At 44.4% G+C, this 27702-nt stretch overlaps 2 protein-coding genes across 2 annotated transcripts; both read right to left on the reverse strand.

The window, feature by feature from the left end:
* Positions 1–274: 274 nt before the first annotated feature.
* Positions 275–10040, reverse strand: LOC143372466 (succinate dehydrogenase [ubiquinone] flavoprotein subunit, mitochondrial). The gene is made up of 13 exons (XM_076818633.1): positions 9912–10040; positions 9713–9826; positions 9527–9608; positions 8857–9084; positions 7824–8110; positions 7602–7740; positions 7369–7537; positions 6733–6928; positions 6443–6640; positions 4837–5031; positions 3735–3878; positions 3536–3646; positions 275–1765 (listed from the first exon to the last, which is right to left on the reverse strand). Exons 1-13 carry the CDS (start codon positions 10038–10040, stop codon positions 1679–1681), a joined length of 2079 nt encoding a protein of 692 aa, XP_076674748.1. The 3' UTR covers positions 275–1678.
* An 85-nt stretch (positions 10041–10125) lies between these two features.
* LOC143372428 (uncharacterized) lies at positions 10126–27638 on the reverse strand. The gene is made up of 8 exons (XM_076818571.1): positions 27128–27638; positions 24321–24595; positions 22064–22467; positions 20750–20824; positions 17680–20466; positions 16936–17019; positions 12547–13467; positions 10126–11630 (listed from the first exon to the last, which is right to left on the reverse strand). Exons 1-8 carry the CDS (start codon positions 27258–27260, stop codon positions 11417–11419), a joined length of 4893 nt encoding a protein of 1630 aa, XP_076674686.1. The 5' UTR covers positions 27261–27638; the 3' UTR covers positions 10126–11416.
* Between the last annotated feature and the right edge of the window lie 64 nt (positions 27639–27702).

Genomic DNA, 27702 nt, shown 5'->3' on the forward strand with positions numbered 1-27702 from the left:
GCTTAACCGAGCTTTATTACCCGCTGCGCGGGGAAGGGAGGGGGAGGCAAAAGGAACGAGAAGGATTTGTCGCGCTGTGGGGTTGACGGCACGACGCGTGTCTCGTCTCCCTATTGGTCAACGCTCTGTAGGCTCGTCTCTCATACATATAGGTAAACCTTGGCTGCCATATGGTGGGGCATCGTATATATAGACACGCTGCCCAGCCAGATGCTACTGGCGCGACAGCGGTAAAAGTGTTGGTAGGCGTAGGAGTATTTCGCGAAAACAGGTTTGCTCGCATTTGTGTAGCCACAGGCGCGTGCACGTGCACGTAGCGCAGCTGACGGTTGCGCGTACATACACCACACACATTTTACACTTTCTAACCCCAGAATAGTGGCGCTCGGAAGACTCCAGCGGCAATAAGCTTTTTATATTTGTTTTGCGCGATTCCACTGTTGATGACTCAATCTGAGCGCGATAAAAATTTTGATGAGTTTACGATCACGAGTTGCGAAATTAGGTAGTACGGGCGATGATAGAGGTATGTGATTGACGTCTAAGAAATTTATATTATTATATATTCATATCAGATGTCAAATAAACATGAAGAAATAAATCTGCGTTCTCTCGCACCTCTTATCGGGTGGACTTATTTCATATCACATATCTTTCCTCCTTCTTTCTATACCCCTTAGCCATTCCACTACCTCCTCAACCCTTCTCTCCTGAAGTATTGTTTCCACACTTATATTTATTCTTTCCACACCTGTACAGTCCTCCGCCAGATGCTTTAACGACCTTATATCTCTTTCGCATAGCTTACACCTTCTATCCTCCTCTTTCATCCAATACCTATTCCCCTCTTCCATATTTCCGCACCTTGCCATAAGAGTGTTTGCACGTATGTTCGTCTATAAATTCGTTCTGTTCAAAAGAACACAAGGAATACAAAAAAATAAAGTAATTACTGAAACAACACAAAAACATTCGTTTTTCTTCGCTCACTATTTTTTTTTTCATAAAATAACCGATCCTCTAAAGGTTAATAAGTAGCAACAGTTTTACTTAAATTAATCTACCCCTTAATTTTGAAAAAAGCTGGAATCGCAGGGGAAGAAGTAAAACCAAACGAGCCAGGCATTTAAGTAACAAAATAATTTATTAAACCTTTAATACTAGCTTCTACGAAGCACATCTGAGAGCCACCTTTCGTTAGGCCCGTTTCACAAACGTCGATGAAATCGCGCGAAGGATAAACCCGTCGCCTCCCGAAAACTTTATAGTGAAAAAAGAACGAACTCTGCCTCGAAGCCGTGACGTACAGAATTTTTCCACCCAGCGATAAGAGGCAAGCATTCAACGGCCAATCGAACAGAGAAATTATTGACGCGCGCGCGAATCCCGTGCCTTAAACGAGCCGTTTCGCCGCTCGGATATGTAAATTCGATAGCGGATGGTTCCACGGGGTCAGAATTAATTAATTGTATAATATCGCCCGTTGGAGCCGAGTAAACAGACGATTTGCGCGGAGGACACGTACGGGGCGGGCAACGGAATCCAGCCGCGCTCGAGTCCCGCGATAATCAGCGACACATGCGTATCCCGATTACGTTGACAAACGGCGAAACGTTGGCGTCGTTTTAATTAAACGGAAAGGAGAAAAAAAATGAAACGCTACGGATCATTGTAGTCGTCAATAAGCTCGAACCGACGGGGGGACGTGCTTGGCCTCGTCCTCGTCCAACGTCGTGTCCATGACGGGCCGATAAGAGATACTGATCTGCAAACGCAGAAACCTCTCTGACGTCTTTGCGCGAGGGAACACCGTTGCGCGATTCGTATACACGCTATTATTTTTTCTAACTATTGAAAAAGCGAAGAAATGTTTCATATGAAATTTGATGGAGGAAACTTAAGGGGTTATGTTTGCCTGTGAGGTCTGGAGAAACATGTATACTCGGGAATTTTGGGGGAAAAACCCCCTGAAGGCTTTATCGATCAAACCTTCAAGGACTCAGACCTTGGTCACTTAAGAGTAACTACCGCGGGTTTTTAAACGCGTTAAGGGAAAACTTAATCAAGTTTAAAAGATTTTTCGTTATTTCGGTAAATAACTGTGTTTTATCTTTAATTTGATATTAAAAAAACCGCACACCTAATAATAATTATTCTATAATTTAACTTTGAAAGTGAAAGATGCAAAGGGTGCTGTTTCTGATCACCTTCACACGTTTTACTATGAGCTATCAAATTTTGCGTATAAATTTCAAAATGCTGCATAATTATTTAGTAATTTGTTGGAATAAATTTGTATCATAATAAGCTTATCAGGGCCGGCTTTAAGGGAGGGGGTGGGTACAGGCAGGGCGGCCGCCCGGGGCGCCAGATTTGTAGGGGCGCCGCTGTATGCGTTTATTCATTTATATCCGTTCTGCTATTTGTTTTTCGCGCCCTTGGAGGGGCGCCATGATAATCTATCCCGGGGGTGCCAAGTATGCTAAAGCCGCCCCTGAAGCTTATTATTTTAAGAGAATTTTTGATTTTAGATTAGCCTGTTATGAAATATCATGTACACCGTGTTTTTATCACCGTCAGAGTTGATTACGTCCGATCATTATACGGGCCATCTCTCCCAACGACGAGAACCATTTCTTTCGGCACCTCGGGAGAGATGCTCAGAAGTCATGACTTCAGTTTTCAACCCGGTTTTCAGCAAACAGGGTGGATGTACCAGTGAATGGACATTTCATATTAAAATGAGTAAAATAAATTATTAAAATAAGCAACTAATTAATTAGATACTTCTTTTAATTTCTTGCTTCATATCCAAACAATTGTTGCAGCACGTGGAGTCAATCGCGCTGCAAACAAAATTTTTAAAAAAGTGTTCATTCATTAGCCTTGAGTGTTCATTTATTGGTGCGTTTACCCTACCTATCGCCCAGTTTTTCTGAATCAGCTCAAAATTCTGAACACACTAGGTATATTCCAATGAAATAAATAATATCAGTATTAGTTTTAATAGCCATTTTATGTCAGGTATACCGACACCCCCGGTTTAACCTAGTTCCAAAAAAAAAAAATACATTGATATTGCAATCCCTGTAAATAATAGCTCCAACGCAAATCTTGATATTCCATTAAGTTCCTTCCATCAAATGAGACAACTTTCATATTAAACATTTTTCCCCTTTTTCAGAAACGTCAGAAAAACAACAGCGTGCACACGAACAAGCCGAACACACTGTACATAATGAGACGCAATGATAACGATAAAACATTTGCTAGCCCACGCTGAAAAATAGAGCAAAGTGTAGTATCTCTTTTTATCGCGCGAGATGGAGCACGTAGGTACTGATACCACCGTTTCGTTTTCACTGGAAGGCCCCCCTTCGAGAATAATACGCGCGGTAGGAGTTGGGAAAGGAAATATGTAAATATAAGTCGGAGGAGCTGTTTGGGAGCCTTTACGCGAATCAAGCGACTTGGGCCGAGCGTAGGCTGTTGGATCAATGACAAGTGAAAACCAGGAGCCCGATCGATAACTCACCGATCCGTCGTTCCGAGACCACGTGAGAGTGTGTTTGCGCCAGTGTTCACTGTACGGCCGTTTTGTCTGGCCTTCGAGCGGCTTGGTATAGTCGTACTCGTCGATTCTTTCCTGCGACCATGAAATGTTTTAATTTTGCTTCGACGTTCTTACGAGACGTTCGGAGGACTGCGATGGGGGGGACATGTTATGTAAATACCTTGAAATCGTCCCGTGCGTGCGAGCCCCTGGACTCCTTCCTATTCTCCGCCGCGTAAACAACGTGCAGACCAACCAGCATCATGTTTTGTAATTCGATCGCTTCAACGAGCTCTGTGTTCCAAATCATCGACTGGTCTTGCACCTGAAGCATACTTAGGATGTTCTCATGCCTGTCACAAGTGGCAGTAAATTCAAACGCAAGATTGACAATTAGTAGATTAGAATCGAGGGGAATTAAATGCTTTTACAGGGAATTGAAATTGTGCGAAGTGTTTACTAAAAGGCTTCGGAGCTTGGCGAAAAATATTCCACTCTCCAAACCAGTGTTTCTCAAACTTTCTCAGGACATCTTGGTTCTATCGAATTAATCCAACCGCCTCCTACCACATACAGGGTGTCCGATTTCAATCTTTCTACCGAGTTATGTCCTAACGTTTAGGGTTATTCTGAAGAAATTGTTTTAAAGTTGCAGTCCGTCGAATATTATCGATATGATTGATGTAAAAAATATTCTAGTGATACTAGAAAATCTGAGTATACGTTTACAGTTTTTCATAGTTACAAGGGGAGGACAGGGTGTGGTAGAGATCGATTTTGAGGAGCCTAGTGGGTAAAAATCCCACACTACCCTTGCGCCCCCGGGGATTCCCCTCTAGAGGCATTGGGGTGTCTTTTGAAGATTTCTCCACGTTAAAAAAAATAATTTATAAATATAATTAACATTTTGTTATTTTTTTTCCTATGTCTACCACACCCTGTCCTCCCCTTGTTAGTGAACATTGTTGAGTAATTATGTGCGACCTCGTGTTAATTAAAATTCTATTCGCACCCATTCCACCTCTTAACGCCTAATGCCCCCCCCCTTACTTTGAGAAACACTGGTCTAAAAAAAAGGAAGTGTCCATATTATTCGTGGGACTATTCCTTTGTTAGCGTTAAACCGATCGCCCAGAGTTTCGTACATTGTGTGTAGTAACTAAGTAGTAACTAATTTGAAAGTAAAAGTCCGCGCGAGGGTGCTGCACCGGCCACTCTTGCGATCTTTGGTGTACCGTGGCTGACGCTCGCGGGAGTGGAGAAATTTCGATCAATTCACCTACACATATGTCCGGTAGGTCGCAGGTGAAGAGCCGCGTCATTTCGCGACATCCTCGCTGCAGCACGTCGCAGGTTCTGAAGACCGAGCAGTAGCGGTGCATGGTTTGCTGCATTTCTTCCCGCAGCTCGGCGACGGGCACGCAGCCTTTTGCGTGGCGGGTGGCGTCGAAGCGACAAATGGCTTCCTCGCTGATAGCCTGCTCGCCAACATGTCAGGGAAATAAGGAAACACTCGGAGCACAATGCTCGTTGGAAACATTCCGCCGGGCAATTTATCTGCCGCTCCGCGATGCCGATCTATTAATTATCGCACGTTAGCCTTGGTGTAAGACCTTCTCTCGCGTTTAGCAGCGATAAAGGTCAGGCTTTATAAACTGCAGACCGCCTTTTATTGCAATTTTCGAACTACTCTGTACAGGGTGTTAAAGAAGTGGCGGTCACTGCTTTTGGGGAATGTACAACTGTGGGTCGGCTGACATTTGTGATAGAGGCTTGACGCAAATTTGTTTATAACATCGAACATTGATGTAATTTTTTTTATTAACAATACCTTTTCCACTACTTTGCACGTTTCGGCTTGTTTCGTGATTTTGAAACGCCCTGTATATTTCTAGCGCTGCCACGTGATTGCGCAATAGTAAAAAAATGGTGTGAAACCAATTTGAAAAAGCGGAGGCAAAGAAAGTAGTCAGATTGGCGTAACTAGTGGTAACATTTCTTGTTTCGTTGCCAATATAACATTAGTTGAATAAAAACAAGACACTCGTGTTACTGGAATAGAAGACCGCAAATTATTCCGACGCGGTTGGTTGCGCGCTTTGGTTAAGCAGACCTTTTTCGCTTGCGTTTGCAAGTGTAGTAGTGCGTACTCCTTTTATCTGAAGCGTTCTGAAGACTATACGCGCGAACGTTTTATTCAATGCTCGACACTTACTCGGCAGAAGTCATTGCTGGATTTTATTGTTCGAACTACTGCTAATGGTCCTCCACTTATGTAAATTCTTGCATATATACGCGAGCTTACGGCCGTTCTTAAATTACGTAAGGGTAATTTTGGTGATTTCTTTGGGATTCCCTTCTATATCCAGTATATAAATTCGCTAGATTTTATATTCCAACCACCTCCCCACCCCCTTCCTTACGTAGAATTATTTTACATTGCATTCTTTCAGTTATTAAAATTCTTTTAAAGGTCTGTATAATTTATTTAACTGGGATTTGCGGGTGCAATGAAACATCGTTTTTAGGCTACTCATATTGCAAATTAGATTTAAAAAATATTACAAGAGACGCTACCTGACTACCCTCTTTGTAAAAGAACGTAAGAAATTCGCGACCCCTAATCTACCCTTTATATCGAGGGTACAGTGTTTAGGCAATTGCGTATTTTTATAATTTTATAGACCACAGATAGAGAATTGGATTTCAATATAAATTTCTTTCCTCTTACAAAGATCTTCAAAAATTCTATCTTTCAGTTTTCACGCGTATGCAAAAACGTCCACCGTGTAATAATCACTGATTCATATAATAAGTCAGAAAAGGCGTTACTTAATTAACTATCGAGATTGCTAGTAATTAAGATGCAAGTGGAAGAGATATCCTTACGGTAGGCAGATCCTCGTGACGTTCACCAGGTCTGGTCATGCAATCGATCTGATCGGCGATGGCCTTGCCAAAGACGATCAGTTCTAAGAGACTGTTGGCGCCCAGTCGATTGGCGCCATGCACCGACGCACATGCAGTTTCACCCGCAGCCCAGAGTCCCTCGATAATGCTGTCCTCCTCGTTTTCCCGCGTCAGAACCTTGCCGACAGAATGTCCAATCGATGAATCACACCGCGTTTCTTCGTTTACCTAAGCTCGTTTGGTCCTCTCGTTTCTTTCCCTCGTCTCACCTGCGCGCGCCAATTCGTGGGTGTCCCGCCCATGTTGTAGTGCACCGTCGGAATAACAGGAATCGGCTCCTTCTCCACGTCCACGCCGGAGAACACCCAGGCTAGATGCGAAATCCCTGGTAGCTTCAAGCGTATAGTTTCTACTGGCAGGTGGTGCAGCTGCAGATGCACGTGATCTTTCCTCTCACCGACGCCCCTAGGTCGTAGCGAAGGAAGTATCCATTTAATCAAATTAATCGAGCGATCTGCATAGATTCGTAGCATTCAGGAAAATATTCTGCGCTTAGGTGATTCGAATCTCAGCGAATTTCCTTCAGCTGGAAAATAATCAGCTGCCTGACTTATTGCACGAGTCTCCTTTTTAGTAGATTCTTTGATTCTCATATGTCGTTTATAAGTATTGAGGCAGCTACTCGTCGCAAATTTTCCGTGGCCCAGATACTTATTATTATAAAATTCAGACTGGATTTAAAACCAAGACAAAGTTAAATAAAATTTTACTAAATATCCGATTTTCCGCAAACACAGCAGGTGTCCTGATACTTATAAACGGCATTGTACGTCTATCGCGCCACCGGGAATTTAAAGCTTCGAATTCTATCTCGTCCGCTGTATCTGTCCGTGCAACTGCGTCACCTTCCTTCGAACACTTCCATGGTTATCGCTCTGGACACAATGTCGCGGGACGCAAGGTCCTTGGCGTTCGGCGCGTACCGCTCCATAAAGAACTCTCCTTGGGAATTCATTAGCTTTCCACCTTCGCCGCGGCTGCCTTCCGTTATCAGGACACCGCTTCCGTATATCCCTAACGGAAAGGTTAACCGGTGTAAACGCCTGACTCGGGCTCGTTCTTTTGTCGCGCTGCATACCGGTTGGGTGGAACTGGATGAACTCCATGTCCTGTAGCGGTAGTCCTGCTCTGGCGCTAATCGCCATGCCGTCACCGGTGCAGGCGTGCGCAGCGGTGCAGGACAAGTAGCACCGACCCGCGCCCCCCGTCGCCAACACCTGCGAAAGGGTGTCAGTGGAGCATTCAGCGTTCATATCTAGTAGGAAGTAGGAATGGAGGTTCCCATCTTACAACCGCTCACCGTGTGATGGGCCCTGAAACGATGCAGCAGGCCAGTCTCCAGCTCCCACGCCAAGATGCCCTTGCAGCACCGCCCGTTCATGAGAAGATCAAGGGCGAAGTACTCGACGTAGTAATGCACATCGTAACGGAGGCTTTGTCCGTACAGAGTGTGCAGCATTGCGTGGCCAGTTCGGTCAGCAACGGCGCACGTTCTGTGAGCTTGACCGCCCTTCCCGAATTTCAATGACTGGCCACCGAAAGCTCGCTGGTAGATCCTGCCATCGTCTGTGCGACTGAAGGGGCAACCTGCAGATTCGAGAGAACGGACCTCTGGAGTTTAGTCAATTTGTAGCAGACTTTAGCTTGGAGCGTTTAGAGTCTTAACAGTTTCTTTAGGGGGAATGTTAGATAAGTACAGTACTTGTAGTATTTATTGCATCACTCGATTAAACAGGTTATCTATACTTATACTAGCAAAATATCCCGCGCTTCGCTTCGGGCCTAAGAGATATTAAGGACTCTATGCAAACTGAGTTCACCCCTTTGAACCCCGTAGGGGTTGATTAGTGTAAAATCCTGAAATTTATTTTTAGGGATTTGTGTGAGAAACCTTTGTAGGTAGAAACCAAGTTGATATCTAATCGGGCATAAGAGATATTGAGAAGTCCGTGAGAACACACTTTACCCCTTTTAACCCCCTTAGGGTTTGATTAGTGTAAAATCATGAAATTTATTTTTAGGGATTTGTGGGGGTAACATTTGTAGGTGGAAACCAAGTTGATATCTAATCGGACCTAAGAGATATTGAGATGTCCGTAAAAACACAGTTTACCCCTTTTCACCCCGTTACGGGTTGATTAGGACAAAATCCTGAAATTGGATCATTGGATTTCAATACCAATACTTTTCCTTAACAATTAAAATCTTCAAACTGAACCTCATTTCCAGATCATTGAAGTTCGGTAGGTTCCCGCATAACTTAGCCCAGACGAAGCTCAATACTGTCTGAATCGATAGTGTCTTGGTAAAAGCTTTTACAGGATGAGGGTTACCAAAGTTCTCCAGCTCGTAGACAGCTTGCGGCGCTTCCCGCGTTAAGAAGTGAATCGCGTCCTGATCCCCTAGCCAGTCAGATCCTTTGACAGTATCGTACATGTGGTACAGCCAATTGTCGTTTTTCTCGGTGTCGATGGCAGCATTTATGCCACCCTGGGCGGCCACAGTGTGAGATCTCGTTGGGAATAGTTTCGTGACCACTGCCACCCGATATCCCTTACTTCCTAGTTAATAGAAAAAAGGGGGTAAAGGCGAAATTAAAATTGATTCACTCCCAAATCATATTAATATATTAACCCCCTGCTTCAACTATGCATTCTTCCCTACGCTTTGATAATTCTCAAAATCAACCGCGAGTCATTTAGAGTCAACTGTATATTTAATAATTCATTCTATCAAGTAGAACATGCAACGAGGATCCGCGCAAGAGTGCTAAAAGAAGAAAGACACCAACTGCACACGCATTATCAGGGCTAATTTGTAATACTCTCGATTTATAATACTTTGGGACAGGTAATAGTGGAGGTATGAAGCTAAGGGGTGGCTGTCTGTGTGCCAGATTAAAATACTGGTAACAGATAGTTGTAAAACAGATAGCTGAAGTAGGAGAACAAATTAAGTAGAAGTTTCCTAGGGGATGATCCACGGATAACTGGTTAATATTACCTAAGCCAAACGCTGCCCTTAATCCCGCACCACCGGCGCCAACGATCACCACATCGTAACAGTGATCTATCATCGGGTAGCTCTGCAAGCAATTTTTCAAAATCCCAAGGTACACATTCACAGTTCGCGGGTATAGGTTTCGTGGGTACTAAGGTAACGACACGCAATCTATTGAAAGTATTTTACGTTATCACCGTCCTCCGCGCCGCATTTCGATTTCTCGGCTGGGCTGACGTTCACGTGAATGCTCCGTAACACTAAACCTTTCTCGCCGGAGTATCGAGGTTGCGAGGCACGCCGCTGGAAAATTCAACGAGTCGGCGTCAGATCGGGCGACAGTGGCCAGTTTAAAGTAATCCTTAAACACAATTCTTTTGCTCCTTACGAGAATTCGTGACAGCCGATGCACGGATCGTAGCATCTCAAACCGTTCTGCGAGAGGATTTTGAAATTTCGGTACACTTCGGGATACATTACACGCGATATACAACGTTACGTCACGTTCGCTCGTCATTTGATAAAAGAAGCAAGAAGGAAGCGCACCATTTTCAGGGCGATAACTACGCTCTTTTCTCTCTCTCTCTCTCTCTCTATCTCTAATTTTGTACAAGCATAACTTTATTGCACTTGCAAAAATACAGTTGGAAACATAGACAATTTTACATCTCGTCGATAGTATACAATTAGTTGGGCGTTATATTATCTGCACGCGAGTCGATGGCTTCGTTTCTGCGGATCTTCGGTCGCGATTTCGTCCTCTTTGGTACTGCTTGAACACCAGAGAGCTAATGGCAACGGCGAATCCCTTTCACTGGGACATTAAGGCTATTTCGGCGTATCTGTAGCGCTTGGCTCTTGGCTCGTTCGTAAACGGCCAGTCGTCAGACTCTTTGAATTAGAAAACGCTGAGTACAGTGCTCGCTGAACACTTGGAATTTATCTTCAGCAACGCAACCTTCGATTAACTACACGGCTGTTAATCGAGCCGCAGCTTCCGCAAATGGTTTCACCTATCTCTAACAAGTAACACTAAGCCTACGTTATATTGTAGTTATTTCGTTATACGCACACACATACACACGCGCGATTGGTGTTTATTTTTATTCTCCCGTTGTGCTTGCACGTGTAAAATGCTTTTAAAAAAATAAGGTACATTCGGGGGTTGGATAGAAAATGAAGACGGGGGTAAGAAGATATGGAAGTAAAGGTGTGAACAGTGAACGAAGCAACCGAGAACATTGGTGAAACTCGTTATTCCCATCTGAATGTGCGCTCCTTTCGTGTCGGTACGCTTCACAAGCGGGGATTCAACGCTGCTGCCGTTTATTCCGCGGCAAATCAAGTGGAATTTATTTGCAGATCAAACCCTGGGCAAGATTAGACCCTTGTGCCGACTACAGGCTAATGAGAATCCTACAAACCCGCGATACACCGTAGAATAAATACCATCACTCAGCTATCGGTCGACACAACTAGATATTCGCTTCTATTTAGAGCTCTATCATTTGCAATTGACGTTTCTTCCCTCCCTATCTCGTGCCCCTTAATACTGAGAATTTCTTCCGGCTGCATTAAAACTTCCAATGACAGTAATTAGTGACTAGAGTACAAGTACCTTCACCCTCTCCGGGTCTAAGCTGCAAGAATAGTATTTTCGCTTCTTCAGTAACACCTGTCGTTTAAAGTTATTCATCCTTCGACTACTTCGTGCCGATACATCTCCATTCACGCTTTCGACAACCTACTTATTACTCATGTTCGATTCGAGCTGTCTTATGAGCCAGTTGCTCGTAAAATTTTGCGCTTTCCGTCGTAGCGATGTTGGGCTGGGTTTCTTCAAAGACGTTTCCCTCAGCTTCGAAGTTGCCTCGGGGAGTGGCTCGGTAGGGTTCAAAGTACGAGTCTCCTGATGCCGCACTCGCAGCAGAACTTCGCGGTTTCCGGGAACTTAGAGCCGCACTCGTGGCAGAATTTCGACATCTTGCACTTGGCGGTGGCCCTGGTAGCATCGCCGTCCCGGCGATTCTTCCTCGGCATGTCCTCCTCCAGGCGACCGGCCACGTCGTTGGCGCTGCGTCCATGGTTGGAATATTTGCGATTTAAACTAGGAGGAAGAAATTTAACGGGGGGTTAGGCATGCGGGAGATAGCACCGTGCGCTGACGCGGTTATGTCTACTGCCAGAATCTCGGGGATCGTTGAATGAGAAAGAGTATTTATCGCCAGGGGAACACTCGCTAACGGGGAATTCTATTTTTTGGGGTAGGAAAAATAGCAAAATTGGGGGAATTTTTCTTTAAGAAACTAGCGATTCGTTTCATCTGAAATTTGGACCATGTTTTTATGCATCTTTGAAGAAGTTGCATTTTTTTTTATCATGCACACCAGCGGACGACGAACTTTGCGCGGCGCGATGGTCGAGCACGCGTAACTCCTATATTTATTATTAAAAACGAATAAAAAAAAAACTACATCTTCTTCATAGATGCGTAAAAACATGGTTCAAATTTCAAATGAATCGGATCGCTAGTTTCTTAAAAATAAATTCCAAATTTTGCTATGTTTTTAACCCGAAAAAGGAGATTTTTTTCGTCTTTCAATATCAGTTTATTTTCAACGAGAGATCATAACAACAGATTTGGAAACCTCACTCCAAAAAAGTCCCAAGCCTCTTGTTCCGAAGCCTCAAAGCTGTAAGCTGCAGAACTGTCGTAGCTTTTACAACCTCGCTATATCCCTTCCAGGCATGGCACCTAGATATATCTAGGTACTATAGTACCTAGACGGTACATAGCGAGGTCGCAAAAGCTGCAGGAGTCCCAAAGTTTACAGCTTTGAGCTTCCCGAACAAGAGACCTGGAACCTTACCTCCTCCAAGAAGTGCCAAACCACTAAGCTGCAAATTTTAAGACTCCCACAGCTTTCGCAACCTCGCAATACCCGTTCTAGGTGCAACACTGCAACGCGACCTGAACGTCCGCTTGACCACACTCAACGAAAAGCCGTAAATCACATATTAACCTGCTATAGGCGGAGTCAGCGCTGAGCTTGCCGCGGTCCTGCCTCTTGTAGCTCTCCGGCGAAGACAGTTCCTCATCGCTGACCTGGTTGTTGCGTTGTCTGCTCTGGGCCGGGCTAGACGTGGACAGGGAATCGTGCTTTAGGAGGGACTTGAGGGACGGAAAGGAAGCGTTTCCATCCTCGAACGAGGTCATCAGCTCGTCGAACACCGAGTTCGACCGTTTGATGTCCACGTCCGAGGACACTATGGAGCTGAGGCTGAGGTTGCTGTTCGACAGGTTCGCGTAATTATTGCTTCGATTCCTCAAGCTACATGGGGACCTCTGCGACTCGTTCTTACGAGACGGTTTCTTGTCACGCGAATCGTTCGAAGTAACAGCTTTCGGAGCGGACGAGGCCCTGACAGAAAGGGAACGATTGACCGCGGGTTGAACGACTTTAGGCGACACCTTGTCGAGGATCTTACGAGCCCTCTCTGTGCTGCCAACGAAACTCCTGGTACCGCGACCCGCGTCGTCCACGACGTCCCCGCCCAGCGCCCTCGACTTGTCAATGATCACCCTTCGACCTAGCTCCCTGGCGGGAGATTTCTTCTCCGCGTCGGGTCTAGATATCGACTCCTTGAATTCTTTGCCGCCCTTGAGGAACACCTCGCGCGACAATGAATTGGTCTCCGTGGAGTCGCTCGAGAAATCGGTAGTGAGGTCGTCGAATTCGAAGGGCGGGGCTATCAAGGACGAGCGTTTCTCGGGAACCGAGTAAGGGTATTTGACGAAAGCTGAGGAGTGGGATAAGGGGAACGAGGTATCGCGGCTCTGCTCGGCTCTCGGTGGACTCTCCGTTACGGATTGCTCGCTCGTGTCCGAGAGCAGGTCGTTCATCTGCTGCTCCGCCAGCAGGAACGGATCGTAATCCTTGCCGCTGAAAGCAGGAATAGTTAAAGGACCTAAACGCGTCTCGATGCAACAGACGTTTCTTTTTAGGGGACTCGATGAACGGATGCTGGGAAATTGGGAGCAACTTTGGTCCCTTGCCTGGGGTTCCACGTCCAAGCTTCGTGGCTTGGATGTATTAGGTTGATGGAGAAGGTTTGTCGTAATTGTCGAATTAATTAATTGTCGATGAGCCTTTCAGTCTCTCTTCTATAGAACTCTTGAATCCTGGAATGCATGAACTCTGGACCAGCAGTTTCGGTGGGAACTCTTTGTGGTGGAGAGACTGATCGAGGTGCTTAAATATGTAAATAAAGATGAGAAGATGTAGATGGTGGATGTGCGAGGTATACCTTTGTTTGGGTATACCATTCGTGCCATTTTGGTCCAGCATTCTCATGCAGAAGAGTTCCCTTTTCCATTGATCAGAGGGAGTCGCTTTTGCGGCAATTTTTGCTTGACTGCATCGAGGTACAAACGTTATTTTTATTTTAGAGCAGTGATTCCCAACCTGAGGGTTGCGAAGTTTTATCTGGGCGGTCGCCACGGTTATCTTTTCTTTGCGATTTTTAGCACTTATTTATTTTAATTATTAATTAAAATTATATTCTGCAATACCTGTTTTTTAATATGTGTTTTCTTTATTGTATTAAATTTACCTTAGCTCGTATAGGGGGAGGGGGTCGCAGGTTATTTAAAAAAAAGTTTGGGAAACACTGCTTTACAGTAAGGCTTTGTTTAAAAGCGACAAACCTTTTGCACCAACCTAATAGAATGTGAAGAGTGCACCATAACATATGGTAATAACTTCAGACGTACATATACAATAGGGTGGCCCTTATTTTCAACCTGCGATTTCTTTTGCTCTCACCACCTAACGTGGTTCCATTTCATAAAAGAAAACAGTCCCTGAAAAAAGATTAATGGAATCGGACAACAGGAAAGGGTGCCTACCAAGCCTTAAAGTTTAGAATCCATCAATAGTTTGGATTTAAAGGATTTCTCAAAAATGGTAAGCCCTAGCGAAATTTTGTTCAAATAATTCAGGCTTTCTAGAGGGTGAGAGCACAGAGATACAAAAAAAATCGACACGTATAAATAAGGGCCTAATATACATATACATTCAGAACATTAGTCCCCGAAAAAATTCCTACTAAAAATGTGTTTTAATGGCTCTCGTTAAAATAGAACTAAGCTAACTTTGGTTCACTCAGGCATCTACAGCTTTGAGTCTTGCGTATAATTTTAGCTGCTTCTAAACTCAATCATTTTATATAAATCCCTGGTTGACAGCTGACCCTCGAAACCAATAATTAACACCGCGAAATAAGCAAGTACATCCTACAGAATTTATAACATCAGTGGTGAGGGAAGTTTGAAAAAGAAACGTCTTCGAATCATAGAACGTTAGTGCATGTGTCGTATGCTTTCGTTTCTTGGAGGATTCTGCTGGTTAAACTACTTCAGCAACTACTGTTTTAATAAAGCCTGGAGCGCCTTAATCGTGCCGTGGTAAAAGGAAAGAGACGTGACAGATGAATGAGTCTTTCCCTCTAGGTACAGCTCGCGGATAAAACTGTTTGCGCATCCTATTCTAGAGAACGATCGATCAGCGGTATGGATGAACCTGTGACGAGATAACGATGCGTACATGGGGAATCGGCCAAGCCTATCAGTTTCGGGCAAACAGGCAAAGCGTGTTCTCCAACCAGTCTGCAAAGCAAACCTTTGCGCATAGTGGCGGGTAAACTCGCGTGGCGATAACACATGCGATGCAGAATGAACCGAAGAACGTGCCAAGAGTAAATTTGCGGTTCGAGTGGCCTGGGATCTGTCGTTAACCCTTTGAGTGGCGTCGGCGTGTTTTCACGTCGATATCTTTCGGAAAGCATCGGTGGTATTGATTGAAAGTCCTCGACGGTCGTTTGGTTTGAAAATAAATCAAGCCTCGCTTTACATTTTGTTGCCTTCGACGAGTAATGGAAATTGTAATTTTTATCTTAATTGCAATTAATAATTGTAAATTTTATGCTCTTTATTAGATCTTCATAAAAGCACGATCAATGGATAGGCGAAATTTTTCTGATGAAAATCAGCCGAATTCAAACTCATTTGCTTTATTTGTGACCATAATTAGATCTTAATTAAATTCAGTACAATTTGGCTCCTCCAACTAGAAATTTTGACGCAATCAATTGAAATAGAATTTGAATTCCACTAAGTTTACTTAAATTTGGCTCCTCCGACTAAAAGTTGTAACGTAATTAATTAACATCGAAGTTGATTTCAACTAAATTTACTAAAATTTAGCTTCACCAACTAAAAATTTTAACGTGATCAATTAAAATCGTAACCATAATTGTAATAATTGTAACCGTAGGCTGTTCGACAATAGAAACTGAAATAGGTGATTGCCATGATATGAAAATAAGATGAATGGCGGTGGAAGCTTGGTTTCTTCGTTATTGATCCTTTAGGTGCTGCCGCTTAGAATGCATAGCGTACACGGTGTGCGGAACTCTTCTAATCGTATCTGCTAACCATAGACTCCGAACGCCTATGGGCGTTCCCCGCGCGCACTGCATGCACAGAACGAGCCATAGGTCCCAAAGGGTTAATTGTTGAAAAAATCGGTTCAGGAACGCCTGAAGAACGGCAATTCGGCGATCAGTGGGACAGTACTGATGTACATACACCTCGCGCGCCGCTGATCGCCGAATTGCCGTTCTTCAGGCGTTCCTTACCCGAATTTTCAAACATTAATAACTAAAAAATGACGCCTCCATTGGAATTTCTTCACTCCTCATTTTCGTCTTATTTCGTCACATAGAATCACCCACTTCATTTTCTACTATCCATTCCCGAACACCCTGTATAATTGCGAAGCGATAGCGATTCGAATTATGTATAATTACAAATAGCCCGACTAATGTTAGATTTCGACTTATTTTTATCGGCGAAACTTCACCTATCCATTGATAGTGTTCCCACCTAGATTTAATAAACAACATTGAAGTTTAAATTTCCATTAGCGTCATCAAAACTTAATGGGCCATTTTCCCAAATCTTATGCCACTCAAAGTGTTGGAGTTCGGTCACAAGCTTTCCTTAACACGTTCGCCGAGGGTGTTAATTTTACTTCTTCACAGTGCAGGAGTCATGTATCTTATACAGTTTTCTAAAATATCGTAAAGTGTGCATCTAGAATCGTCAGCAAAGTTCCAGAAATGTGAGAGTTGCCACTTGAAGCCAAGATTACAGTTTCGTTGCTGTAGTATGAAACCTGTGGAAGACGCATAGATGCGCGTCTTGTACAACAACGAACGTGTTAAGGGAACTTCAACGGGAAGATTTCAGCCAGAACTCGCGCGACGAATCGAAACGATTCGGAGGAGGAGGATTTTATAATAAAACCAGAAATCTGTCTTGGCAGCTCGTTCATCCGCCTGCAACTTACGTTCTACCGCTAAGTACAAGATTAAAATCCGGCCTTCTGCGCACGTAATTGCTCCATACGGGACGTAATGGCAGTTTAAAACTCCTACAATATCGTATGCGTGTTAGGAGGACTAAGTACAGTGCAACAGATGCTTTTAATATGCAATCAATGCGATGGCAAGATCTGATCCTATTTGAAGCAAGCAACGCTACCTCTGCTTTTAGAGATCAACCCTGAATTTCCAAAGGACCTTCGGCAACTCGAGGATTAAAAGAAATCTGATACTTTGCAGAAATGTAGCTCGTGGTCTCAATATCTATTCTTTATCCATCATCGAATCGGGTCTGGAGTTGGAAAAATCCCCTCAAAGTAATTTTGAGTTTTCGTATTAAATATCGTTCAGAGAATATGGAGAGATGGAAAATATAAAATTGTATGGTGCTCAATGATCTATAACGTGACGGTATAAAATTTATGAAAAGTTAAATGTCACGGAAATCACCCCCTAGGGACTAAAGGCGGATTCGCACGTATCAGTTCCGTTTGGCGATTGTAGTGCCAATTTATAATATTTATTTAGTTGCAACTCAATTACTGTATTTCAAATTAACATTATCTATTAAATTACAATATCTTTCACCACTGACTGGCACAACCGATACGTGCGAGTCCGCCTTAATTCAGCAGAAATGGAAACAAGAATTCACCCCATAATTATAGAGGGCTAGCAACGATCGCACTCGAATCGCGTATCAGCGCTACCTGTATCTTATCAAGGAAGAGTTACTGGGAACAGGTGGAAGGACACAGACTTTCGGGTTCCTCTTAAGAAACCTGCTCGCCCCTTGCGACGGTGGATCCAGGTTAATCAATCGATTCCTCGAGGCCTTCTCCGCCTTCTCCCAATACGTTTGGGTATTAAGCTTCTCTTCGCCATACTTTTCGTTAACCACCACCTTGGCCGCCTTTTTAATCTCTGGCAGCACCCTGAACCTGATACTCCGATTCCTCGTGCCAATCTCCTCGATGGTCTCCACCTCGACCGATTCCACTTGCTGAACGTCCGCGACATCCATGGTGTCGAGCGACGAAGCCAAGCTGTCCGTGCTTTCGTTCAGAATGTTCATACCCCCGCGAATTTCATCTTCTGTTCGTATCACTCTCGAGCACCGCCTCTTCACAGCAGTCGAGCGACTCGTCAGTTTCTTCAGCTCGACGCGAGACTCCGAGAGTATAATCGATCGTAAATTTCGCACACCGATCGTGTCGTCTTTAACCGAAGTAGGCCCACGGTTCATTTTGCCCCCTATAATTTGTTCCCCGACAGTGTTATCGCTGTCGTAATCGAAATCGTTGCTCGCGCAATTTCTGTATATCTCCAGCACCTCCTCCTTCACCGCTTCATCCCTATCGACGATCGACTGCACGATGATTCTCGATTTGCTACTCTTACGAAGCTTATCCTTCGTCAGCTTCCCTTTGAAATTTGGTTTGCGAGGCTTCCTTGGAGCCACGTCTGGCTTGGAATCGGCGCTGTTCTGTGGAAAATCCGCGTCAGCTTGACTGTTCGAAGATCCCTCGACAGCCTTCCCACCCTTCTTAGTGCTCTTATCCTTCGAGGAATCGTCGCAATCGAAATCCCACATCTCATCGTCGCTCTCGTTGTCCACCTTCTCGCATTTAAAATCTAAAGAAGCGTTCGATGAACTATTGCATAGGTTTACTTGACAGGGGTTGTCTCTGACGCCTTGAACGGTCACTTCTTCTTCCTTTCGAATTGCTGCAGGCGAGACACTGGAGACGATTCTACTCGCGTTCAACTTCGAAGCTCTGGTGCTGGAACTATTTTCAAATTCTTCGTAACTAGTCTGGTTTGATTTATCGAGCTTGGCATGCACCGAAGAGCTCGATGCACTCGAGCCCCTGGTTTCCACGCGATATAGCATCTCTGCTCCTTTTTCTGCGTCTACAGACATTTTCCAGTCGCAGTTTTCAGGGGGCGGGGGTGAATTTTCTCTTAGACTGTCGTAAGTATCACATTTCGAAAGTGGATTTTCTATTTGAGCGTTGAATGGCGTACTGGATCCAGTTGGCTCTAACGTGTCATTCGTCAGAAACGCATCGATTTCTGTCCCAAGGTTTCTTTCGACAGGAGCCACCTCGTTCTTCGCAGAAAGGTCAAGTTCGTCTTGGAGGAACTCTGCATCGCTTTCATTTTTGAAAGCCTCTATATATACAGTCTCATTTGATTCTTTGTACAACGTCGATTGATCTGCTTCTTGCTCTAGTGTCTCATCATTAAAGATCGTGTTGCACTTATCGAATTTTTCAGAGAAACCTGTCAAGGCTTCTGTATCCTCTTCTCTTAAATTAGCTTTGCTCGTTGAATTTTCGCCATCTGATTTTGCATCCTCCGTCACAGACACGCGATTATTTAATCCAGCGATAATACTATTTACTCCACGATTCTCTTGCGAATCTGTGATCGGGGAACTGTCAGAACACTCCTGCGTAACTTCATAATTACTTTCCGGCGAGACCTCTGCGTAACCTGCCGATGTCAATCTCTTCCTCTCCAGAAGTTTGCTTCTCGTCGATTGAAAATGTTCACTGGGTAATTCCTGTTTCGACGTTTCCAAGTCTAGGTATCCTGGCTTAGAATCAGCCGGCTTGCTTTCATCCTCGATCCCAGGGTTCCTCGATCTATTCGTTTGATTCGCGCGGCCACTTCCAGCCCCACTACTACCATCCAACTCCGCGAGACGAGTACAGCCGTACGAAGAAGAGTGCAGTTTATCCACTCTCTCCTGATCCCCCAATCGAAATTCTATCCTGGGACTGTGTTTCACAGGCCTCCACTTCCTTTGACCCGTAAGCTGCGCGTCGTCAAGGTCACCGTACACCGAGTCCTTGAACGAGTACGTTCGATTCAAGTTGGCAGTAACCGTGGACCAATTGACGCTACCACTTCTCGAGCTGAGTTTACCGATATCGTCCTTAAAAGCACATTCGCTCGGGGCAGCCTCCTCTGCATCGTCCTCTAAGAGCCTTTCGTTCAAAACGAACTCCTCCAAGCCTCGATCCCCGTGATCGGGGAAAGGAGTGTTCGGAAGATTCTTCAGATTCTGAGCTTTCACGTCTCTGCGCTGCTGGCCCTTTTCCTGGCTGATCCTCTTCCACGTGGTTAGCTCATTGCCCCTGTATATGTGGCAAGGTTTCACGGTCATTCCGTTCACCTCCGCGTTGATCGAAACGTCGTTCACTTTCGGGTTGCCCTGGCTCCTGGCGGAAACGATGCTCGCCTTCTGCGACCTAGCGGAGTGCAGCGCCTGATGCTTGTCTTCCTGTTTGACGCGGCTGCTGGCGGGCTCCTCCCGCCTCGCTCTGTCCTCCCGCTTTCGAGGATGTCGCTTGGAGGCTCTTGGGGTGCTACTGCACTCTTCGAGACCTTCTTTCTTATGTTTTAGGGGCGGTACAGGGAGGTGGGAGGTTCTTTTAGTGGGGGGTGCAGGTCGGAACAGTGGCGGTCCAGCCTCGTCCTCTGGCGGCCTGAGGAGGAGGAAATAGGATCAAGGATGTAGATATGCCTGACATCAGGAGAAGGTCATCAGGCTTTTGTAGCACGTTGCAAAAGGGGGATGACTAACGTGAGAGTTGGGATATATATTTTACGTGGTTGAAAGATTCGGATTTTTGCCGCGAAACAACCTTGTCCCTTTTCCTTCTCCTCATGCACACTAGGGATACGCGTTTACGCTAGGTTTCCGCGCTTTTTTTAATATGAAACTATCGGCTACGCCAATGCGCGGTTAGAGGTAGGAAGGATGCTTACCTATTCGTACGGTCGATCTGCCGCGACTTCATCGGACCTAGGGGACCGGACTCTTTCGTTTGTCCTGAACGTCTGCTGTAATAATTAGATCTCTACTAAATTTCGAGCGAGTCAAGCCTAGACATCCTGACATGTCTAAACTTTAAACGTATTAAGTTTGTAAGGAGAGATCATTTTCAAGGATACTCTGTATAGATAATAGAATCTTAATATATAAAGCGGAAAGTGTTTGTGGGTCTGTCCGTCGCCTAAAAACTTTCGAACGGCAAACTCTGGGGTCGCGAAATGTGTCTCAGCTCATTATGTGACTATTTTCACAAATGAAAAAAATAAAAAAAATTATTTTTATAAAATCAGAATCTAAATTTCTTGTCATATGAAATTCTGGGGAACAAAGAATATAGTTTTTGGATAAAATCAGAATTTCTTTGGAAGATACTGCGCGGTTAAATCCGCCACTAAGTTTAATTAGTCTAGTTACCTGTAGCGTACATATATTAAGCTACACTTATTGATATTACTTCTTAAAGAAGTAAGAATCTTAAATCGCAATAGGGTCAAAACCCAACATAAAACCTCATTTCGTATTCGAAAATTCTACAGGGTGTTCGACAAGAGACAGTAGAACATGAAATGAGTGGCAAAATAAAACGAAAGTGAGGAGTAAAGAATTTGCGGCAGGGGCTGCGTTTTTTAGTGTTTGGAACTTCAGGTAAGGAACGCCTGAAGAACGGCAATTCGGTCATCAGCTGCACGCGTTACGTAGATCAGTGGCGCCACCTACAGTCATCGTCAAGAAACCACTATGTACTTCGCAGTCTTCGCGATCTACTTAAGTCCCAGAGTTTACAACTTTGATGTTTCTCTTAAAAACGTGCCAAAGCGTCCAAAAGTCCCGTAGGTTTTACAACCACGCTATAACCCTCCTAGGTACAATACAATACAGTCGCCGTGAGAAAACAAACACGCGTTGTTCTTTCACGGCGACTGTAGGTGGCGCCACTGACGCAACGCGTGCAGCTGATCGCCAAATTGCCGTTCTTCAAGCTTTGCTTACTTAAACTTTCAAACATTAATACCTAACAAACAAAGCCTCCATCGCAATTTCTTTACTCCTCATTTTCACCTTATTTTGTCACGTAGAATCACCAAATTCATTTTCTACAACCTGTTGCTAGACATCTATTCCACTATGTGACAAAATGCACCCCGTACCACAGCGTGAGCGACTGACGGGCCACCCTCCGTCCAAGGATAAAAAATCCTCGAAGCGCTTATTGGTTCCCTCAAAATGGTGAAATGTGTAAAACTTACACGACAGCTGATTTATGTTTCACTGGACTGTCGTTGGTTTTGTTGCAATTTGGCGCCGAGGCGCTCTCTTTAGCCCTGTTGGTTGGCAAACTCGGTGACCCCTTGTTGCTGGCATTCAGGGTGATCGCGGAACCGGGTGAATACTTCTCGCGGGTGGTTTGTCGACTATTCTTCAGGGACGGAGCGCGATACCTCATCCGTGCCTCGAGACGCTCCTTGGCGATGTTGGTCGCTGGACTGATCGGCGCCTTCGCAACCCTTTCTTTGCACCAGGCCACGTGTCTGTCGAAGGCCTTGACGCCGAAATGTCTGTTGCAGGTGGGGCACATGCCCTGCTCGTTGGCGCGCGTCGGCGCGCTAGACGTGGCCATCGAGTTGCAATGCTTCTGCATCGTGGGCTCCGCCTAAAAGCACAACACAGTGTCCCGTTGCATTGTTCTCGCACAACAAATTCGAATTCCTTCTCCGCGGCCTATTCACTCGCATTGCTCAACCCGCTGAGCGTGTCGGAAACCCCCGCTTGGTATTCAATGTATTTCAAAATGCTCGAAGGCGAATCGAATGCTACACGCGATGTAATGGTTAGTATTCTATTGTGAGAGTAATTGCTCCAGCTTTCGTAACGGATTGTGCCGCCTTCCTTTATTTACGAATTATAGTAATTATGGTTTCAGGTTTGGGGGCCTGTTCGGGTTTAGGGTTTTGGCAAATTGAAAATCTCTGGGGAGAAATTTTGAGGTGCTTTCGTCAAGGGGTTGGAAATACGGAAATGTTTTATTTGGAATTGTGGAGGTAATATATTTAAGAAACAAATGAATTGTTGCAAGTTAAGGCGTAGTGAAATAATTAAATAAACAATATCATACGCGATTCAAGAAAAATGTGCATTTGAGGATCTTGCAACAGGAGGGGTGCAGCTCCATTTTTTACAGTTGCTGACGTGTGATATACATAAAAATTAAAAAATTCTACATCATTTGATGCAAATTTCATAAGAAATGAGCGATTGATTGCAAATAAATAAAAATAGAAATATTAATATTAATATTAATATATAATATAAATATTACTATTGATATTTTTAATATTTTTAATATTTTTGTAAAACTTATCGGCTCAATAACTACTACTTATTGTGTGAAAACATGTATTTTTCAATTAGTGTTGTCTTGTCAATGTTAAGTCAAAATAATAATTTTATAAACAGCTTTATCTAATTTACTCGAAGTTGGTAAATATGGAGCTGCATCCCTCTTGCTGCAAGGTCTTTAATTGCATTTGGTACTGGCGCAAGTGCAAGTGAGTATGAAATGTATAAATGGTAATAAAAATAATTGCAATAAATGCACCATGTGAAACCTAATTGAACTGGATATCCTACATATTAATATCGATCTTGTATATTGATATGTTATTGAAAATATTAGTTGTTCTATACGTAATACAAAAGGTCACGTTGATGGCTTACCACAGAAATATTGTACGCCCACTTTTTGTGAAATTGTAGACTTGTGTATTTCTTTAATTATAACCCTTGCATTTTTAAATCTGTTTTTCTCGTAAACCTTAAAAGTGGACGCAGTAAGTGATCGACGTGTAGATTCAAATAGAAATTCATGAAATTCCACTTGCAACAAATATATAAAATATTCAATTACATTGACTAATTTTCTACTTCAGAAGTTTTTAAACGAGTCAATTTTATTTCTCTCGAACACTGAACGGAAAGACTTTGGTAATACAAGACCATGACGAATAATATAATACTACGGTACGGGTTGCAAAAGAAGTTCATCTCACGCACGAATGCACTTGCATCATTCACGATGCATCTAGGTTAATCTGCGCTCTACCTGCAATTCTCAACTCACATTTCTCTCTCTGTATATCTTCGTTTTTAATGCAGCTCTGTAACTCTACATTTTGAAGCTGCCTCAGACATACTAATCTCTTTAAATACTACGAATAATCATACTTATAAGCTAACTACACTATTCAACTTCCCCTACTGACTATTTCCTAATATATTAAATTAATATATTAAAATTTATGCATGATTTTCTACTCATTATTTTTGTATAGTCTCTTAAGACATTGTACTAAAAGTAGGTAATAACAATTTCATATGAAAACTGTAAATTATTCCTGAAAAAAATTCTTAAGAATGGCTTACTATTCCGCCCGCACAGTGCTGTTCCCGCTTAATCCGCCACCCCTGTAGCCAGCAAACACTCAAAACACGTAGCCCAGAACTTACGATTTCGTTCCGAGCGGCGCGGATCGCGCGCAGAAAATCATCGTGCGTCTGCTTCCAGGTGGATGCGGACGTTCTGTCGTCCTGGCAGTGCCGCCTCCTCTCCTGCCTGGGCTGAAACTCGGCCAGCTCCGTGCCCTGGATCCTCTGCTTGGCCGAGTCGAACAGCTTCCTCTTCTTAGTCGCGGCCTGCTCGCATATCCTCGCGTGCTTTTCCAACGACTGCGGCATAAAAGTCCGTGCGCAGAACGCGCACGGCAGTAGGATGGACGCCACATCTGTGTCCATTTACCGTGAATTAGTCTCCGCTGCTGCTATCCTCCCTCCTGTTCGGGAGGGGCGGGTGCGCGAGAGGTGCGTCCGTGCGGAGTGCGTCAGATTCGCGAGGGGCTTAATCACGCCGCGGTAGCGTCAGCCAACGTGCACCCTCGACAGAGCAACTTTCTGATCCGTTTCGGAGGTGCTGAACGTATCCATGGCTCGCGGCTACGGGTAAGGGAAGACAAACAAGGCGATTGAGCGGTCTTAACGCTTTGACCGCCGCCGACGACTCGATTGCGATTTACTAACAAGCCTTCCAGGTGGCCGCCACCGATCGCTTTGGTTTTGGGGTGTGTTTTAGAGGACCGAAAAATAACCAACGCGTGTGTTCTTACTTTGGGGTGATACCACCTCTCAAAGTTCGTAAGAAGATGTATAAGCATTGTGTTGAATAAAACTTGATATACACAGTTTTATAATATTATTTCAACTAACAATAGAAACTTTTATATTTTTTACCTCTTAACTTTCATACCTCTCGATATAGCTTTTAAACCTCGGAACTTTTATACCTCTTCTTATGAACTTCGAGGGGTGGTTTCGCCCCCTAAATCTGCAAGCGGGGCAAAATAGAAAGAAGCACGTATTTCTAATTTTTGCGGTCCTCTAATTCATATTCGAAAATCAAAGGAATCGGAGGCGGTCACCCGGAAACCTCTCCTTGTAAGTACTTTCCGCGAGCTTAAGGCTTAAGAAATCAATCGCACTCCCTATTTATCCCCGACAGAATTATACCACTCAAAGATTCATATCCTACTTATTACACGCTGTTTCAATAGTCTTCAACGACCACAGAATACTTGGAAAATTGAAAGAAGATATCCAGCAAGCGTAAGTTCGCCGCGAAAGGCGCGGCCGTCAAAGTGTTAACCCGACTCAGCTTCACAGAGTCCACAGTCTTGTAAACGCGCCCGAACGCGTCGAGAGATGCGTGTCGCTAGTAAACGTGAGAGATTCGTCAAGGCGAATGCGCAACGCTCGTTAACTGGACACTGGGAACGCAGAACAGCACCAGAAGCTAAACTGATCGCAACTCTGGAACGTCCCAAGCCTGGCACCAGCTCGATAGCGATTACTGCCACTGTGTATCGAACGGCAGGTTCGTCAAACTTTTCTAAATTCGCCACAGAACTTATAAAATCGCCGAAACGGTCGCAGCGGGCGAGTCGCAGTAGCGAGCAACGGATGCACAGCGAGCGCGTCCGGGGATCAACGATCAAGGAGATCAGCGGTACGCAACAGTGTCGATCGACGTCCACGAGCTCGCTGAGAGGCGATAATTAACTCCGCGACAGAGCCGACCGGCTAGCTTCGAGCCCGCGGATCGCGAACACCTGCGAGGCTCTCTTATTCAACGGCGACCACGACGACGCCGAGGACGAAGACGAGGTGTCGCCCCCGCGGGAGCCGCTCGCCTACGGAGGAGCAAGCTTCCTTTTTAGGCGCTACAAGCTTGCCGTTCATTGTAGGTATCTGTTGCACGAGCAGAGGAGCGCGTGCTTGCTCCTGTCACGATTCCTTCCGTCCTCGCTTTCCCGATGACGGTGTGGCCAAGTTTACGGTGTTGTAACACGTTTTCGTAGCAACGCCTTCACGGTCAGATCCCTGCTCCGCGTGGACGTAAGGCGGGCACGAGATGGTCGCCTTTCTTAGCTGATAAACGATTTTTCTTGGCTTCCGCGGCTCTGAGCGTTGCACGCGTCTCGCGTTTCATTACTGGGATGGGTTCTTAGGTTCGTGTGGAAGATTTGCATGTTTGTAGTTATTCTTGGGTAATTTACTGGATTAATAGGGTGGCATAGTTGCTTCTCAGAGTTTAGAAGAGTTAGGTTTCTTCTGGGATGTTCTGAAGTGTGATTTTTTGGGAAGAGTTAGGTTGATCTTAAATTAGAGTTGATCTAATTGTAATTGCGTAATAACTCACAAGGGAACACCGCGAACTTTGTGGGACTATAGAGTGACTTAAGACAAGAAGAAGGGTATGCTTCATTCGTGAACATCGCCCTTTAACGGCGTAAAAACTAACCTCAAAGTCAAATAGGCTCTCTCACTGTTTCGGATATAACTCCTGAAGTACAAGAGGCAGAACAAAATGTTTCAAACAAAAGTTTCATGGTATAATAAGCGCTGCAAACTTGCGTTAACAAAATTCTGGAAAGAGTTTAAACAAAATAAATATCTAATTTAAAAAACTTTTTTCAAAATTTTGTTAACACCAGTTTGCAGCGACGATTGCGCCATTAAACTTTTGTTGGAAACATTTTTTTCTGTCTCTTGTAGTTTAGGTGTTATACGCGAAAAAAATGGGAGTGCCTATTTGACTTTGAGGTTAGTTTTCACATGCTTGGGCGCGAACGAAGCATACCATTGTTCGTATCTCGAGGCACTCTATAAGCCCACAAATTTGCACTCCAGTCGGTGAGTGAGTAGGATTGCAGGCGTAGAAAAAATACGAAGGGCTCGAAAGCATTCCCAGCCACGAATCTCACCTGGATCGGAACATTGCTCGACTTCCAGCAGTGTTTCCGATTTATCGACAGCAGGTTGCACTTTCGACGAGCTTTGATCGTAGGGGGGGCCTCGGTCCGCCCCTGCGACGGCTCTCGAAACGCAGCACCACATCGAACAGCATGGACAAGACACCGACTGATTGTGAGAAGCACCACGAGGCTGCTCTTGCCCGCGGTCTCTGTCTCCTCTTGTAAGAGGGATTTATTTTAGGTGTCACCGCGAGAGCATCAGGAGCAGCGGTACACCCCCCTTCCTGTACAATCGGCTCAAAAATATCGTCCCGACGACCAAAATCCACGGAGAGAATATACCCTTCTAGGTACATTAAATAAAACCAGACGTGTATTACTAGAAGTAATTTCTATTCGTTCGTTGGTAGTACAGGACTTCTAATTGTGGATTTAGTATTAATAGATTATGGATAAGTAGAGTGATTGCTTAGTAAATAATTCTTTTGAGTCGATTGTACGTGACGATAGAAGAGAGGCTCTTCCATGATGCTTCACACATTGTGGGTGAGCGGTGTGTATAAAAGTATACACTTTTACTAGAA

The sequence above is a fragment of the Andrena cerasifolii genome, chromosome 8, assembly GCF_050908995.1.
Source record: "Andrena cerasifolii isolate SP2316 chromosome 8, iyAndCera1_principal, whole genome shotgun sequence".
Lineage (NCBI taxonomy): Eukaryota > Metazoa > Arthropoda > Insecta > Hymenoptera > Andrenidae > Andrena > Andrena cerasifolii.

What these genes read in the sequence shown, in the direction of transcription:
- LOC143372428 (XM_076818571.1), bottom strand. Translation starts at nt 27,260, where the DNA reads ATGTGGTGCTGCGTTTCGAGAGCCGTCGCAGGGGCGGACCGAGGCCCC. An exon ending in TCTTCCTTGATAAGATACAG is followed by an intron (nt 17,020 to 17,679) that starts GTAGCGCTGATA and finishes ACGATATTGTAG; the next exon opens with GAGTTTTAAACTGCCATTAC. An exon ending in GCTGACTCCGCCTATAGCAG is followed by an intron (nt 11,631 to 12,546) that starts GTTAATATGTGA and finishes TCTTCCTCCTAG; the next exon opens with TTTAAATCGCAAATATTCCA.
- LOC143372466 (XM_076818633.1), bottom strand. Translation starts at nt 10,040, where the DNA reads ATGACGAGCGAACGTGACGTAACGTTGTATATCGCGTGTAATGTATCC. An exon ending in CCACGAATTGGCGCGCGCAG is followed by an intron (nt 6,641 to 6,732) that starts GTGAGACGAGGG and finishes TCTGTCGGCAAG; the next exon opens with GTTCTGACGCGGGAAAACGA. An exon ending in GGTCTCGGAACGACGGATCG is followed by an intron (nt 1,766 to 3,535) that starts GTGAGTTATCGA and finishes CTGCGTTTGCAG; the next exon opens with ATCAGTATCTCTTATCGGCC.